The 17578-nt window shown below is 43.2% G+C and overlaps 1 protein-coding gene across 7 annotated transcripts in view; it reads left to right on the forward strand.

The window, feature by feature from the left end:
- Positions 1–17578, forward strand: part of SH3KBP1 (SH3 domain containing kinase binding protein 1) — a 327120-nt gene that overhangs the window by 110246 nt on the left and 199296 nt on the right. For all 7 annotated transcript variants that reach the window (XM_075913587.2, XM_075913595.2, XM_075913614.2 and 4 more), the window contains one exon: positions 7236–7359. In XM_075913587.2, coding sequence (XP_075769702.1) covers positions 7236–7359 — 124 coding nt within the window. Of the gene's footprint in view, positions 1–7235; positions 7360–17578 lie in introns of those variants that run through there.

Raw genomic sequence — 17578 nt, forward strand, 5'->3', positions numbered from 1 at the left:
GAAAAGGACTGCTGGAGACCGGAATTATTTGCTGAAGTTTTGACTTGTAGAAATTCTAGAGAAAACTGGGAAACTGATAAGTTTTTTATCCCTCTCTACACACCAGCTACGTTATTGTATCCCTGACTGGTAGTTGGTGTACATAATAACCACTGAAGGTGCTAACAGCTTCCTTAGTGGTATCCTTCCTGTTTTAGGAATCTATCTATTGACTTCGATTTTTATCTGCTTAGGTCTAAGTACCCATTCTCCAGGTACTTACTGATGCTCTCTCTCTCACTCCCCTCCCTTTTTCTTTATCTTCCCCTCCCCTCTCCTATTTATTTTGAGTTTTCATATCCCCAACTCATAACTCCAGTCATCTGAAGAAGTGGGCTGTGCCCACGAAAGTTCATGATCCCATCTACATGTTTCGTTAGTCTATAAATTGCTACCAGATCATTTGTTGTTTTTTACTGCTATTACGACTAGCCAGTGGAGTTCTTCTTTTATCTCACACTCAATCTGTAGTTTTGGTGCCTGGTCCCTAGTTTGTTTCTTTCTGGCAATGCCTTATGTTTGGTGGTTATATGTGTATTTGATAATGTAGAATAAATATCAAATTTGATAATTTAAAATTAGCATCAGTTTGGTTAAAGAAATGTGTTGTAAAATAAATAAAAGAAGATTTGAAAATGAGTTGTAAGCCCAGAAAGAATGGAGTAGGGAGGATGTCTGGTTCAAGACATAACTAATAAAATAAGACAAAGTTTCTAAAAAGAATGCCTCTGACCAATAGAGGTGATTGCATATGGCTTTAAATAAGACAAAGTGAATCTGAATTAGAAAGAATCACCCCACATATTAGTGCTACATTAATAATTAGGGTCCATGTGATCCTAGGTGTAATAGAAAAACTGGTCAGCAAGTAGAAAGAAGATGAGGTTTATTTCTTAGAGATATATTGCTATCCAAGCTGGAAATTACCAATGTGAGTCTAAGCAACCTTAGGTTTGACCTATTTCTAATTATTTTGATGAAATGCTTATAAATGTTTTGTTACTGTTTGGATGTAGTAAATTGCATGTTTAGACTTTTTAGGTGTGCTTAAATTGTATAAATACCATTTGGCCTTTGGATTTAATAAAGGAATTTATGGTTAATGTACAGGCAGTCCCCGGGTTACGTACAAGATAGGGACTGTAGGTTTGTTCTTAAGTTGAATTTGTATGCAAGTCAGAACTGGTACATATTGTAGGGGAAAGTCTAGCCAAACATTTCTCCAGAGCTCAGTTTTATTCTCCCACACCTCACTTCCCTCAGTCCTTTATTCTCAAGCTGAGGTGTCTGCTGAGAAAAGCCGCTCTGCGTCTCCCTGGTCTGCTGGGGGAGGGGGGGGGGGCGCTAGCTTCGCGTCTCCCTAGTCTGCTGGGGGGAAGCAGCTAGTGCGGGGTTGCCTCACCCCGTTTGTAAGTAGGGATCCGATGTAAGTCGGATCCATGTAACCCGGGGACTGCCTGTAGTGTTTTGGTGGTAAAAATAATAATCCCAACACATAATAAAGGAGAAACAAAGTTCAATTAATCTGGAAAGATTTGTGGGGAGTGGAAAGCTGGGGCCAATGGGTTTCTATAGGCCCCTAGAAGGTTTTGACACTTTGCTGCTTTACTTCACTTTTATATTCTTGCCCTTGCGCTTTGCATGTCCCTTTTTAAATGCAGCTATCATATTTACATTATAAGAGATAAATGGGTAATATGGTGCCAAAGATGGTCATTAGTTGACAGGGGTATTGATGTTGACCAGTACAAGAGATTTGCTGCAGAAATACTGTGAAGTTTGATGTAAAATGATATTTTAAATCTTGCCTTATTTTAAATTGTAGAGAACAGTTGGAGGAAATGACTATAAAAAGCTGTATATTTTAAAATACACACTATAGTTTGAGTATGGAGAAGCAGGGTAGAAACCTCTGTTAACATTCTTCATATCAGAGGGTTCCATTATCCTATTCTGATAATTAGAATGTGTTGCATGCCATCCCTCTAGGCTTCTATGAGTCTGTATTCCTATTCCTATTACCATATTTGGCTTTAAGCAACGTACAGGCAGGCAGTAGGGTTTTGAGTTGTAAAATGTCTCATTACTTCTTAACTTGCCTCTGTTTTTTACTGCTTGTTGTTTTGTTTGTTTTCAAAAGCTTTAGAAATTAATATAGAATAATTTGATTAACCCCCTTCCTTCCAGAGTGTATTTCCCTTTTTCAAGTATAAGCCTTAGATATTGTCTTGGTTTGTGACAATAATTTGCGCACCAATTTGCATAGCTTCCTACAGCTTTGAGAAATGAAAGTGACCTACTGTCTAGAACCTTTCATCTCCAAATTAGCACAGAACAGCTTTTTATGTTGCAATTGTTGCTGTGGAAAGCTTGCAGCAATTTACTCAATTGTTTCTAGCTAATTTGCACAGTGAGGCTTGTAAATGCATTGTTGGAAGAATCGGTTGAGTTAAGTTCTTGAAATGTTCCATTAATAAAAATGCAGAAGTTCCCTTAGTGAATTTAACTTAGTAAACTAATAAAGCAAAGCACTATTATAAGGTAAATACTATTGAGTTCCCTCTACTATTAGCACTAGACCTTTTAAACATGCAGTTTAGAAAAAGTACTGTGTGTTAGTGCATATAACCCGCCGGTTATACAAAGTTTTACAAACCCTGCAACCTCCCCCTCTCCCCCCGCAGGGTATACATGTCTGCGGGGTATGCAAGTTTATTTTTACTTGCCTGCGCTGCACTCTCCGTTCCCCCCACAGGGAGAAGGGTAGATTGCACCTGGCTGCAGCTGCGCGGAGCCTGGGTGCGAGTGCAGCTTCCCTCTCGCAGGCCAGCCAGATCACCTGTGCTGTGCTCTCTGTTCCCCCCTCCTGCAGGAGGGTGGGATGTGCCTGGCTGCGGCTGTGCAAAACCTGGGCACGAGTGCGGCTCCCCTCCTGCAGGCCGGCCAGCTCGCCTGCGCTGCGCTTTCTGTTCCCGTCTCCTGGAGGCTGAGGCTGGTATGTGCAATTACCAGGTACCTTAAAGTAGTGTATATAACCTGCGGGCTGTACACGTGCACGGGTTATCTAAGACGTTTTTTACACATTCAGGAAAAACTGCGGGTTATACATGAGTGTGGATTATATATGCTAATTTACGGTAACAATCGGGTTACTTTTGGGTATTGTTTCTAATACCTCTGAGCAGATTTTCTCAGGGTCGTGGTAGTGGTGTACCCCACATAGTAGTATTAGCTGTAACTATGGTGACAGAACTGATTTACGCATTTCCTCTTTATTGGGGAAATATTTTGTTAGAAGTAACTATATGCAGGCACAGTAGTTAGACTGTTTCTTTCAATGGTAGTTAGTGAACAGCCCTGAAAGCAAAGCCATATATTTTAATATAAATAGTAATAGACACTTTAGACTTACCAAAAGCTTTTTTTTCTTTGCAAACTAACAACCCTGCTATTTAACATCACGTGTAGAATTTGCTAGTTATAGATGGAGGGGAGCCAACAGCTTCTGTGGGCCACTGGGCGAGGTGTCAGGGGGTGGTGGCTCTACACTCCCAGAAAAAGCAAGGCCTCCGGTAGAAAGGGCCAGGCTGGGATGGCAGGTCCTTAGTGGTGCTTAGAACACATCACACTGGCCTCCCTATTCGTCACAGCTGCATGGAGTGTGTGGGGTGCCACTCTGGCAGTGTTTTAAAGGGCCGGGAGCCCTGGGCTCTTAGAATCGCTGCTCCCCAGGTCAACTGCCTCCTTTTACCCCTCTCTGTTGGTGGGCCTCTGTATGGGTGACAGGTTGCCTCCTCTGAGATGCTGCTGAGTCTGCCTGTTCTGCCAGCCTGGGAGCCCTTTCTGCCCATCTTGCTGAGTCAGGTTATTAAGCCTCCTCCAGCAAACACACAGACAGGCACAGCCACACCAAATTGCAGAATGATATACACTGAGAAGACTCAGTTTAAGGGATTTGCAATAGAAAAATGTACCACTTAGTACTGGTGACTGTAGAAATTAATTTTTCTGAGTCTGATTAGTTGGAGAACATTCAGTTTCATATTGATATGGGATCTTGAAAAATCCACTTAACAGTGGTGCACGAGAAACTACCTCTGACAATAAGGCAGGCCCTCTGAGATCATGCTTGAAGACGACTAATGTTCTGACATACTAGCTCCTTCCACCTAAATTGTCAGTATCCATTTGATATTCTCAAAAATATTCTGTCACTTAGAGTTGCAAACTTAGTTTGGGAACTCCAGATTTAGAATGAACACGTTCATTCTTTTTCCATTTTAAGATTTTAAAAATATACTCTTGTAACAGTCCATGTACTGGATTAGTCTATTTTTAAAACATATTGTTACCTTTTTAAAATACATATGTATTGCCGACAGGCAGAACCAAATCTAGGGGTTTAGTGCAAGAGCTTGAGCTAAAAGCCAACTGACTCTCAGCTAAGTGATTCAAGTGCCACTAAACGGACAGTACACCACACCCAGAAGCTGTGTGGGTTCACATGCATCATTTTTAGAGTATACTTATGGATCACCTGTAGTAAGCATAGGGATAAGATACTATGCATGGCTTGGGAAGCCCATGCAGTGTCACACTTTTATTCCTTAGAAGTGCAGTATTATACAACTTCTGCTTTCAGAGATCTGTGCATTAATTGCATCCCACGTTGCATGTATTTTGGAAAGTGGCAGACAGCTCAAGTTCGTAGAAATAATGAATAATACTACAATGGTTAAGTAGTGTTATTTTGGTAGCTACATTTTAACAAAAACCTTGAGGAAAAATATCAGACAATTCACAAAATTGCTGCTTAAGACATTTTGGGCCTGAAATAAAGCCCAAGTTTAGATGTTTGAGAGACATTACAACAAAAACAATTAAAAGGTGAGTTGGTGGATGGATCTCTCGCCTAGAACTTGGGAGACCCAAGTTCAGTTTTGTGCTCCATCACAAGTTTCCTGTGTGACTTCACAGGGATGTAATGAAGATTGTTAAAGTTCATGTGGTGTTCAGATATTACGATGATGGGGCTTTATAAGAACCGAAAGGAGAATGTATTTTAATGTCTCCATGAAAAGTTTGTGAAATGGTGCTCTTTGCATATGTTGAGTGAGTATTAGAGCTTTCAATTAACATGCATTAATGCCTGTGATTAATGCAGTCCAGGATTAACATGTTAAATTTTTTAATGTGTTAATCGCAGGTGTTAAAGCTGCACTGCCCTCGAAATGCCACTGTGGCGCTTCGAAGGGGCAGTGCAATGTGGAGCCTGGGGTCAGCTGGGGACTCCCCAGCTGACCCCAGGCTCCATTGCCCCTTTGAAACGCACGCTGCCACTTTGACCCCGCTTGGGGTCCGTGTTGCAGTGCCCCGTTGATGAGCCACCACGGCACTTCAAAGGGGTGCTGTATGGAGCCCAGAGTCAGCTGAGGACACTAGCCGACCCCGGGCTCTATGCCGCAGCTTCCAACCGCAGCCCCATTGAAACACCACTGCCCCGCTGAAATACCGTAGTGGCTTTTCAAAGGGGAGTCACACTCGATTAATCACACAATTAAATTTTTTAATCACGTGACAGCCCTAGTGAGTTTATTTTTTAAATTATAACTAATTAAAAACTATTGTGAACACCTTTACTCTGGCTCCAGCGATTAGGAAGGGAATGGTATTACTTTGATGAAAGTTCACTCCACTTGTTTTTCCCTGTCCAGTGCTAAAAGGACAGTCTATTTAAAAGGTAGTCAGTTGCAACATATGTTCCATCAGTATTTGTTGGTATGATACCTGCCCTGGGTGACCTTTCCAATATTTGTAGTGCTAGTCAGATTTTCCTATTTGAAAAACATGTTTTCCTACCCCCCTGTTGCTTTGTTGAAGCAGCAAGAGGGTAAAATGACTTACTTTTGTTAAGGCAGCTAACTTTGTAGGTTACTTTGTGCTATGTTATCAAATGCACAAGTATTCATGTTGGAACAATGGTGAAAAGTATTTTCCTGTAATCATTCAACTAGAATAATCTTAGGCAGTGGTGGACAACCTACAGACCATTGGGGTTTTATGTGTGGCCCATGAAACATTTGTTTTCCATTCCCCACAAGCAGGATTATCAGATTCTGCTAGTGTTTGTCCGTGTATTTTTTTTCCCTACCAATATTCCCAAAGTGACGTGCATGCAAAGGAAGGATACATGAAGTGAGGTGTGTGCTGATTGCACACTATATTGACTGAGAGCTGTGTGCTCCCTCTGCATCCAATCAGAGTGCTGCCATGGTTCAGTTGGCAAATCCTGCAAACTCTAGATATGCTAATTCAGGTACCAAAACTATCCTTTCCCATTGGTTATGACAATCTTGTGGCCCACTGAAATGATGGAGGGCCATTCATGCAGCCCCCTCACTAGCCTAGGTTGCCCATTGCTGATCTTAGATATTACTAGTAAAATAGGACAGACATTTTAGAGAAAGAAATGTTATTACACTGGTGAAATTAACCCTTTAAAGCACTGATTAGGGAACATTTTGATAATTTATTAGCCTGAATATGGCTAGGTTTTAATTGTGGCATTTCTGCATGCAAATATGTCCAGGGATTGTGGAAGAAATATATTGTGGCTGTAAACACACTAACTATAACACTACAGCAGTGTGAATTAAAATAGTATTCTTATTGTGAGAAGGAAGGAACAGTTTTAAAGATTTTAGCTCTCACAATCTTGAGTTGCCCACTAGGTGAATTTCAACATTAATTTCATTTAATTAAATGTATTTGGAAGTCATTAAGTATGATAAACATGAGTTAAAAATGTCTAGTTGTTTCATGCATTGGGGTGGCAGTAACCTGGCACCAGTGTAACTGTACAATAGTAAGAGTGTAACTCTGTTTTCTGCAGCGAGAGGAAGAATAATTCTTATTATTTGGGTTATTTGGGATATTTGCCCTCTGAAGAAGTGGGTTGTGCCATGAAAGCTTGTCATACCATCTACGTTTTTTGGTTAGTCTCTAAGGTACTACAGGACCATTAATTGTTTGTTTTCCAAATTATTGTGAAATTTTAAAATATGGTGAGTCTAGTTATCAGATTTTGATCCTTTGGGAATTAAGTTCACATCTGTGACCTTTTCCAGTACTGGGCACTTGAGTTAGTGTTCTTTGAGACATCTTGTAAGTTATTTTTCCTTTTTCCTCCCATATAGGAAATAAAGAAGGATATGAAGAAAGAAAGTATTGCCAACAAACCACCAGAGAAGCCCATAGATGAAGTTTCCAATGGAAACCCATTACTGTTTTCTGAGACAATTATTAGAACCACCAGAAAAGGTACAGTATATCAAAATAGACACTGTGGTTAAACCAATTTACTTTGTTCAAAAAAAATTAAAATAATGAAACATAAGCTTTTGTTGTTTTTAGTGTTAAAGCACAGCATTTATACAGTTGTGAATGGCTGCTGTTAATGTTGGGAAGATGATAAAAATCTTTCTTTGGACTGACACAGATGTAGTCAGTATGCCCATTTTCATTTGCAAAAGCACAGCTCCTTTCCTTCTAAAGAGATCTTGCCAAGATTTATTTTAATTAAGAGAAGCTACATGGATGGATTACTGAAGCTTATCAAACTGACTGCTAGAAGCATGCAGAGAGAGAGAGAGAGGCACTGTCAGAAAATTTCAGTCCTGAATGTATCTTTTTCACGTTCTTTCCCAAACAGAAGATGTGGTGTGATTTGTTTTTAGGGTCCTAAAAATGATGCCAGGAGATGGGTAGAGTAGCAGAGCTCTCCTTTCTCTCTCCCCCCACTCAACACCTCAGACGTCTTAGTGGAAAGAGAAGAGATAGAAAGTTCTTTTTTTCTTTTCCAGTAGATGAGAGGATGGAGCTTCAAATTAATGAAACACTGCCTACACCAAATCTGATATGAAAGCTATAGCTTTCAGCTCTGCCTCTTGCCATCATCTGGGGATGGCGTCAGGGCTTCTTAACAGGGCAGTGTTGCCCCACTTTTATATCTGTATACCAGATGGTTGGTGAATTTTTCAAATGCTGCCTCCTTCCCACAGCTGTCCCCACTTTCAGAAACACTGCACCAAAGTAACTGAGTAGCCTAAGACGTAAATTGTTTTCAGAGCATCCACTGATTTGGGGTTTGTTGTCATGGTTATCACTAGAATAGCAACAGGGCAAACCAGTCACCCAGAATGGGGTAATTTGAGGGAAACCTGACAAGCACAAACGCGACGTTCGTAGATAGCCCTCTGCCCCTAGTTATACATGAGGAAACAAAGTTAAGTAATTGGGTTACCATGACAAATGTCCCCATCTTCAGCCTCTTAATAACCAGAGTAATTTTTTAAAGGTAGTAAGGTGGTTACCAAGAGCCAGATTGAGACCACCAATTCATGTCACAGAGATCACTGAACATGTGTCAGATGATAGCTGTTCTGTGGTCAGTACCAGGCTAGAATGAGTTCAGATCGGTAAATTAGGAGGTGTAACCCCCTACCCATAAACCATCGAGTCAACTACTATGTATGTGTTAGATATTAAATTGACCATTCTGGACAAAATATTTTTAATTAGAAAAAACATAATGGCAAACTAAAAACTTTGAATTTATTTAGTGTCTTTGAGCAAACTATCACATTCTGAATTGAATCAATGCAGTTTTAACAAACGTAATGCTGAAACTAAGCTGAGAAACTTAATACACTTGTCTAAAAGTTATTATATAGCTATAGATAGGTTTGCAGGGAATAGATTTTTTTTTTTATTGGTAAATGTAGATTTTTCTTTTCCCATACAAATAGAGTTGCCAGCTCTCCAAGACTGGTCTGGATTGGAATCAGTGATGACTATTGAAAGCAATCCAGGAGATTTTAACAAAATGACATTGTCACGTAGGGAAAAAATCTCCAAGAATAGCTTCAGTCAGAGCTAGCAAACCTGCAAACAAACAAAATAAAAGATGTCCATTGATAATAATTGAAATGTACAAGTAGATAAAGTAAGAGAAATCTAGTCTGAGAACATATTCGCTTGATTTAAAAGCATATTTAAGAGGAATTTGATAAATTTGGTCTTTAAGGTTTATTTTTTGAAATTCACATTGTGTTCATAATTAAAATGTAAGGCTTCTTAGCAAAGGTAAAAATAAAAAAAGTCCTAAAAACTGTCAGCACAGAAGCAAATCACCTTGTCTTGTTTTTAGAAGATAGTACTTTTTTCACATAGAACAAATAACTGTTGGCCGAGAAAAAGGTAGCAACCTTGATGTAAAATGTTTAATCCATTATTTACACATTTCTACAGTGTACAAAAATATAATAGTCTCGATCTTGAACCCAGTAGACTGTATATTCAACCTTCATCTGTAAAATAAGCATATAATATTCTTAATATCAATTTTTCCAAAATGTCTCCTTTTAGTAAAAGGCCTTCATTTTCCTTTGTGAGTTTAACTATAAGACAGGTTAAAATAAATCACTCTCAAGAGAATTGGAAAGTATTTCCTTCCTCTTGACATTTGATTCTAGTTAAGTTAAACATTAAGAGAGAGTCCAGATTTTCTGGCTTAATATTAAAGCATAGTATATCTACAGTTTAATCTTTATATTTTGGAAAAAGATATAATTTTTCCCTTTTTTATTTTTATACACAGACTCAGTCATTGTTGCTTAATAGTCTTAGTATTTACTGTCAGTAGCCTTGATTCTGCAACTTGATCCATGCAAGTGAATCTTTGCACCTAAATAGATCTAGTGGGAGAATCAGGGCCTAAGAATAGTATAGAGAATTTTTAAGAATTGAGAAGAAAGGGTTAATTGCCATGCAATCAGTTGAGATCAGTTCATTATATATCTTTTATGTTTTCACACCTGGGTTAAGATTATACATGTCATTTGTAATATGGAGTAATTGTCCAAGTTTGGATCTGATTTTATATTCCGAAGGCTAACTTGGAAAAGGTGGAATTTTATCTTCAAAAAATCTTAAAAAAAAAAAAATGGAACTAGCCAAGGGATCCGTTTCTGTATTAAGACCTGATTGCATCTTCTCTCTAATAACAGTAATATTCCCAGTTTGTATTTGGCCAAAGATGTGGAAATGTTTCACAAAAATTAATCTTCCCAACACACTAGTTAACCAAAGTGACATTGAGAACTCACATGTGGCTCAATTTCATTTTGGTAAAGACAAGCTTTTCTACAGCTAAGGGCAAGAGAAGCCTAAGTTACAAAATCATCTGCAAAATCCTGAAGCACCAGTACCAAGTCACCTGGCTGGGGCCGGCTAGTACATAGATAACATAACATTATCTACGGGACCCATTGATTAGATTGACAGATAAGCATTAAATGAAGTAGGAACAGGGTCAGTCATAGAGAGTGTTCTGTTATTACTCTTGGAAATAAAGATCTGTATTGTTGCTCATTTAGACAGCCTGCACGGCTAAGGACAGAGATACCAAATTGTTACTGTGGTATAGCACCTAAAACACAATGTGACACACATTAAAAGGGATGTAAATCAGCAGGTGTTCTCTAACTTTAGCTCACTTGTGATTGTCATGCAGCATTACTTCCTCAATTTTTATTTTCACTTATACTGAGTGTGTAATACCAAATTGTAGCACTCTGTACATCAAAACATCACCCCAGAAGCCTCATATTCACCACTGGAACCATAATTATGTGTTCTGTACAAAGTATGCCTTATGAGGTATCATTTTGAAAATCTTGATCTGTTGTGATCTGTTGAACATGAATTATCCTGTTGGATTGTATGTGGTATCACATGCAGCTGTATGAAGTATTGTGTGTACGTGTTACTGAAATATGTTGTGAGCTTGGAACATCCACAGTCAGCCTTTCAGGCACAACAATGGAGTAGCCAGACATGTTGATATCCCAGAAATTGTATACAGTGGAGACTGAGGGCTATGTTCACACTTGAAGTTGATTGACAAAACTTTTGTAGTTCACAAGTGCTTAACGATCCTGCCCTCAAACAACTAGGCTAGGTCTATACCAGTGGTCCCCAACGCGGTGCCCGCGGGCGCCATGGCGCCCGCCGGGGCATTTGTGTGTGCCCACCAACAACCTGGGCCGGCCCCGCCCTCGGCGCGCAGCGCATTGGAGGCGCCGGCCCCAGGCACGCGACACGCACCGGCGCCTGGTGCGTGGTGCTCGGGCAGCCCCAGCCCCGGGGCACATGCGGGCGCGTGGCACCGGTGCCGGCCCCAGGCGCACGGCTCGGGCGGCGGTGCCAGCCCCGGGCCCACGGCACAAGGCGCTCGGGCGGCACAAGGCGCTCGGGCAGCCCCGGCCCCAGAGCACATGCCGGCGCAGGGGGAAAGGGCATCCCCGCCCCTGGCGTGCCCCAGGATGCGCGGCCCCACCCCCCGGGCGCCCGGCGCGTGAGTGGCCCCGCCCCCGGGCACCCGGGAGCCTCTAAAGGTTGGGGACCACTGGTCTATACTGTGCTCTCTGGCATAAGAAAATATGGAAATGAAGCGAAGCGGTAAATATTGCCCCACCTCATTTGTATACTTAATGAGCAGCCATTTTGCACAAGGGGCTTTTGTGCAAAAAGGAGCCATCTACACGGCTCCTTTTTGCACAGAAATCCCCTCTTGCACAAGAGCCGTTGTGACGGACCTGGCCGTGTCTGGGCACAGCTGAGGGCGTCCGCTCAGGGCGAATTGCTCAAATCCGGGGCTCCTTACAGTCCCCCTGACTGGCGACCTCTCCACACAGGCCACAAACCAGTCCCACAGAGCGCTTCAGCTGCCTGCCTGAAGCCTCCCGAGCAAAACCCCTCCGACACCCCAGCAATATCCGTGCCCCAGATGGCCCCGGGCCCCATACACAGGTGGGGGGTCCTAACACCCAATCCCACCAACCCCGAACAAGTCCTGTCCGGTTCCAAGAAACCAGCCACAGATCCCTGGTCAATTTACCCTCTGGACCTTACCCACAAATCACGCTGGGCCAATCCTTTAGAATCTATATCTAAAGGTTTATTATCACAAGAAAGAAAAGCATGAGAGTAAGGTTATTAAAGTACAGTACATTACATGCACCGAATCTCCCAGTTCTCGATGCAGGCTCTAGCAGAGATGTTGCAGCTGCTGGTTTAAAAGTTCTTATTGCACATCCTACGATCAGGATGGGTTCACAGGTCTTCCGGGCTCTTCAATCCTTGCAGAGCTGCCTCTGGGATGAAGTGCTGAGCTGAGAACCAAAATGGCATCGACCACATGGCCTCTTTATACCCTTCCTGGCCTCTTCTAGTATGCAGCAGGTCACCTGGTCCTCAGCCTCTCTCTGCTGGCAGCTCTTGGGTCTCCGCCCTCCTGCTTTAGGTGTGTCTTTGGGCCATCAAGGGCCATTGTTCCACAGGGCTTCACTACTCAGCCTGTCTATAGCAATGCTCAACCACATTCACAGAAATATTCAGCTTCCACACAGATTACAGATTCCTACTTACACACATAGACATTATACACTCACATAAATAGCGTACATAAGATCAACAAACAATAATCTCCCATTCAATACCCCACACGGCTCCCCCCACATCAATTTCTGGGGCCAACACCCCCACCTAGGGGTGCAGCAGCGATCTGGCTGCTTCCCTCCAGTTCAGCAACGTGACAGCCGTTCTGCCGCTTTTTTCCAGGCAGGACTGCTGTTGCGCAAGAGGGGGTTTTTGCTCAAAAAGGAGCCGTGTAGATGGCTCCTTTTTTGTGCAAAAGCCCCTTGTGCAAAATGGAGGCTCATTAAGTATAATATAATATATGGAGATATACCATCTCATAGAACTGGAAGGGACCTTGAGAGGTCATTGAGTCCAGTCCCCTGCCCTCACAGCATCCCTGACAGATTTGCCCCAGATCCCTAAGTAGCCCCCTCAAAGATTGAACTCTCAACTCTGGGTTTAGCAGGTCAATGCTCAAACCACTGAGCTATCCCTCCCCCCTATTCACTGCTTTACCTCATTTGCATATTTTCTTGCACAAGAGAGCGCAGTATAGACATAGCCCTAAAGTATGGCCATGGCAAGTGAAAGTGTGACTTCTGTTTGGTGGGCAGCAGGACTCTCCTGCGGACCAAGGGAAAGCGGGCAAATAGCGTTCACACACACTGACTTTTAGAGGAAAGGGCTATATCAGCACAGCTTTGTAGTGTGGACATGTGCTCAAAGACACAATGGGGACTGCTTGATCCAGATGAGCAGATTTCCTTCCCTTAGTCACAAGCATAGATCTTTCCAGTCAAGTTGGAAGAAACTATAAAGATGGGACGGGACATCATGACTTGGCCTCACTCCCCCCACAGCTCTGTATCTGAACGCATGCCTGATAGGCAAAGACTTTGAATGGGGGCAGGATGTTCCAGGGCTAGCAGAGAGCCCTAGCTGGGGTTTTAAACTGTATCGTGAATCAGGGTACGGCACTGCTTCATTCAAGTCTGGTTTTATAGAACTTAGACTGCACATTTAATTTATTTCTTAGCCAGGGTGTCAGAACAGAAGTGATGGGGCGGGAGAAGAGGGGGTTAGGGTGGAGAGCAGCACCAAGAGGCTTTGGCCTTTTTTGAAAGTGGATGGACCTGGCCCAACCAAGTCCCCTACCCCTTCTCTTTCCTCTGAGGCCCACATCTCCCAGCCAGGCTGGAAGCTGGATCCTGTCTGTAGTAGGCCCTGAGAGCAACCACTGGCCCATGTCTCTGTCCCCTGCCCAGGCAGGTCCATGGCTCCCCACAGCTGCCCAGATCATTCTTACCAGGGCTTGACTGCAGTGCTTTTGCCCCCAAGGCATCACCCTCATCCCAGGCCAGAAGCCAGATACAGGGTAAGAGCTGTGGGGAGTCAAGGATGGGGGAGGCTTCAGAGGCCTGGACATGGGCCATGTGCTGCTCTTGGGGTCACCCTACCCCAGGCAGATGGAGGAGCCTGGACTCTCCAGCTTACCTCTGGCTTGGCTGGTGGGGTGGGACCCCCTGTTTCTTACGGAACCAACTTTGATCTCTATGCTTAATGCTTATAGGCACTTAAAAACTATTTGTAGTTAATAAGCCTGTATTGAATTTTACCTAAAATATAAGTTGAAGTGCTTGGAAAATCTCAGCTCAGTTTACGTAGGCTACTCTAGTTCATCCTGTCCACATTGAGGGAGGGGTGAATTGAATAACAAACTTACACTAGTCATGAGTCTGACAAGGGCAAGAGGGTACAGTTCTGAGGTGCAAAGCTGGGGTGGGGATTGGCTGGAACTTCTCTGGTGAGTGGCTAGAAGAAGCATGTGTGTAACTCAGATGGGTGTGTCCCTGCCCTTGGCTGTCTAAGTGCAGTGTTGCCTGAAGTTTGTAGTTTGCCAAGATCATCATGGTGTGAGAGAGAGCCCTTCAGCCGTCCCATAGTTCAAGTTGAATCCTGGGATCCCTGTCACACTTCTATTAGATGTTGCTTTGTCTCTGAGTGAACAGGTAAGTTTGATTTCTTCACCTACATCTGATTGGTATTTGAGCTTAGACACATGTCTGGGTGGACACTCACCATCATGGCGCCTCATGCCTGTAGCACTGGGAATTAACTTGGAAGTAGGGAGCATCCCTCTGGTGGGTGTCCCTCTGTGTCCTCTCTTCACGCTCCAGCTCCAGACCTGCATCACTCTGACAGCGCTGTTCTCTTCAGGACCCTGCCCTATGGCAGTGCCCACTCCAGTGTGTCTCAGTGCCCTTTGGGGGAGAGGGGTGTTTTTCAGTCTTAGCACTCTGGGGTCCTCCCCTTCCAGGGAACCTCCACCTCCCCTATACCCACCTCAGTGACCCATTGCCAGTCATCATCTAGCCCCTGTCACAAACTACAGTCTGAAATGGCCATTTGTCATTGGCAAGGGGATGTGGACCTGCTGCCTATTGCTATCTCGGTTGCCCCCTCTGCAGCCCTTGTACTCTCAGGCCTTGCCTCAGGCCCTGCAGCCTGGGAGTGAAGTCAGGCCAGAGCTCCCCAGCCCTGCCTGCTTTTCCCCAATACTGCTCTGTCTTGGGAGGCCTCCAAGTTTCCTTAGTAGCCAGGTCCTTCCTGCTCCCCAGCTAGACCAAGTTGGAGTCTCTCCCTCCCAGGGCCCTTATTTATACAGGCCCCAGCTGTATTGGCAATATCTGTCTCAGCTGCAGGCTTTGTTCTCAGCGCTCTACCAGGGCTGGGTTTTACCCTTAAAGGGACAGTGCAGGGCAGATGCCCCATCACAACACCCATTGCATTTTTATGATGCTCTTAGCATGTCAGAAGAAATGCCTGCTAACTGAAAAATTGTCATGAGTGGAAGTTAATATGCTTTCAGTAAGGATATACAGGTGATAGTTTAAATTTCAACACCATTGCTGTTTGTGGTGAACTCCTTTATAGCAGTATGCACAAAAATGTTCATGGGGTAATCTGCTCCTGCAACCAAGGAAAGAGGAGGGTTCCCGCCCACTCCCTCCCTGAAACAGTGCATTACTCTGCGTGGGTCCATTCAAACCTGTTGTCTTCCTAAGAGAGCTTCCTGTTCCTTGTCAGAACCCCGTGATTTCCTTTCAGGAGACTGCAATCGTTCAGGCTGACAAACAAAAGCTGTTTTAGCTTCTGCCTTGTGCAAAGTACCATGAAGGTCTCTCTTTAGCAGACTGTAAAATAAACAGCCAGCAGGCTTCTTTTCCTGTGCAGGATGAGCTGAAAGCAGGAATAAACATAATCTAGATCTTTTGGCTGCAGGTGCAACAAAGCGTAGTCCGAATGAAAGCTGAGATTTCCCACTTTGATAGGTGTTTCAGTTACTTCGGTACCTACGAGATTAGTGCTTTTTTCCTAGGACTGTCTCCCTCGCCTGGCAGCTGCCATTCTGTCTCCTGTCTGCTCTTGGCTGGTGAAGACTGAGGAGCACCATCCCACTCTGAGCTCTAGCCATTAACTTTTGCTTCCCAACCCTGGAGCTTTGTGACTTTCTTCCTTGGTTCTGCACCCAGCCATACTAGGATCCTCAGGACCAGCACAAAAATCATGGTCTGGATGGTCCCTGATTAAAATACATCATTTGTTTGGAACACATGCCAAATGAAAATGACCAGGACTTGTCAGTGGCTCTGATGAAGCTGGCCCTGTGAAGACTGAAAGATAACTCCAGAACTGCAGTCTTTATTGCCATGGGTGATCTCCCAATGGTAAAAAATATACTGACTAACTTTCTCAGGGCACATCTACACAGTAGGGCTAAATCCAAAATAAGCTACACGCCTCGAGCTATGTCAATTGGGTAGCTTAAGTCAAAATAGCTTATTTTGGCTTTTGGCGCTGTCTACACAGCAGGAAGTCCAAGAAAGAGCACTCTTCGTCTGACTTTCCTTACTCTTTGTGAAATGAGGGTTACAGAAGTCGGAGTAAGAAGTCCTCCAGCTCACTGATATTTTAACATTTTATGTTGAAATAACTGCTTGTAGCGTAGATATGGACAGTTATTTCAGAATAATGTTAGTTATTCCAAAATAACACTACTGTGTAGATGCACCCTCAATGGTTATCCAGGTGCTTTGATGGAAACAAGTCACGCTGTCTATACTGGGTTAGCTGAGGAAGAGAGTGGCATGATTTTGTATCTATGGTTGTAATGCATCACTCAGTGCTTTGGCAATAGGTGTTTCATTTCATTTTAAATTATACAAATAAAAAAGGGGGGGTTGCAATCCTGTGAGCATTCAGCTTTCCTATTTCTAAGACATGGAGGATACATGCTGAATAGGGGGGCAAGATTCATGCCTTGCTTGGGGTTTGACTAGGTTACGAAATGGCTAATAGGGTAAAAGTACCACTGAAGCCTTCTTCCCAGGGATCTGCTCATCCTCCTTTTCTTTCAAAAAATGAGTGGGTACATATGACTAGAGGACTCCTCAGAATGTTCCTATGTGGGGAGTTTCAGGACAGTTGGTGCTGGCACTCCTTGCTACGCTAGGCTGCTGATTTAGAAAGACATGACTTCCATCCTCCTGCTGGTTTTGTGCTGTGGCTACAGCATTTTCCACCCCCTGCTTCTCTCTTCTGGGTGAGGATAAAAAGGAGTGAGGTTGTGATTATTCAGCTGCACTCACTAGGAGAGCCAGGGCAGTTGAGGCAGCCTGTTGATAGGACCATATCAGTCAATGAGTGATTTTTGGGGTGTGGACAGAAAGCAGTGCCATGAAGATCTGCCAGGGTTTACTTTTCATTGTGATATTGTTTAGGGACCTACTTAGCTTGTGTAAATGAGAGGTCTCAGAGTAACTCCTAAGCTAACATTCATGTTTCTGCCAATTAAGATTTATTTTTATTACATTTGTCACAATACTTCTAAAAACGTACATGTGCTTTTGTTTAATGTATGTTATCTCTTTAAAGTTGGTGCTCTGTTACAGATAATGACATATAATGAGCTATTTTGGCTACATATGAGATGCATTTTTCTTACGGTGTTTATTGTGTAGTTTGACTCGAGTCAATCTATCCTATAATATTGTGGAGG

The sequence above is a fragment of the Pelodiscus sinensis genome, chromosome 1 (genome assembly GCF_052426305.1).
Source record: "Pelodiscus sinensis isolate ZL-2025 chromosome 1, ASM5242630v1, whole genome shotgun sequence".
Taxonomy (NCBI): domain Eukaryota; kingdom Metazoa; phylum Chordata; order Testudines; family Trionychidae; genus Pelodiscus; species Pelodiscus sinensis.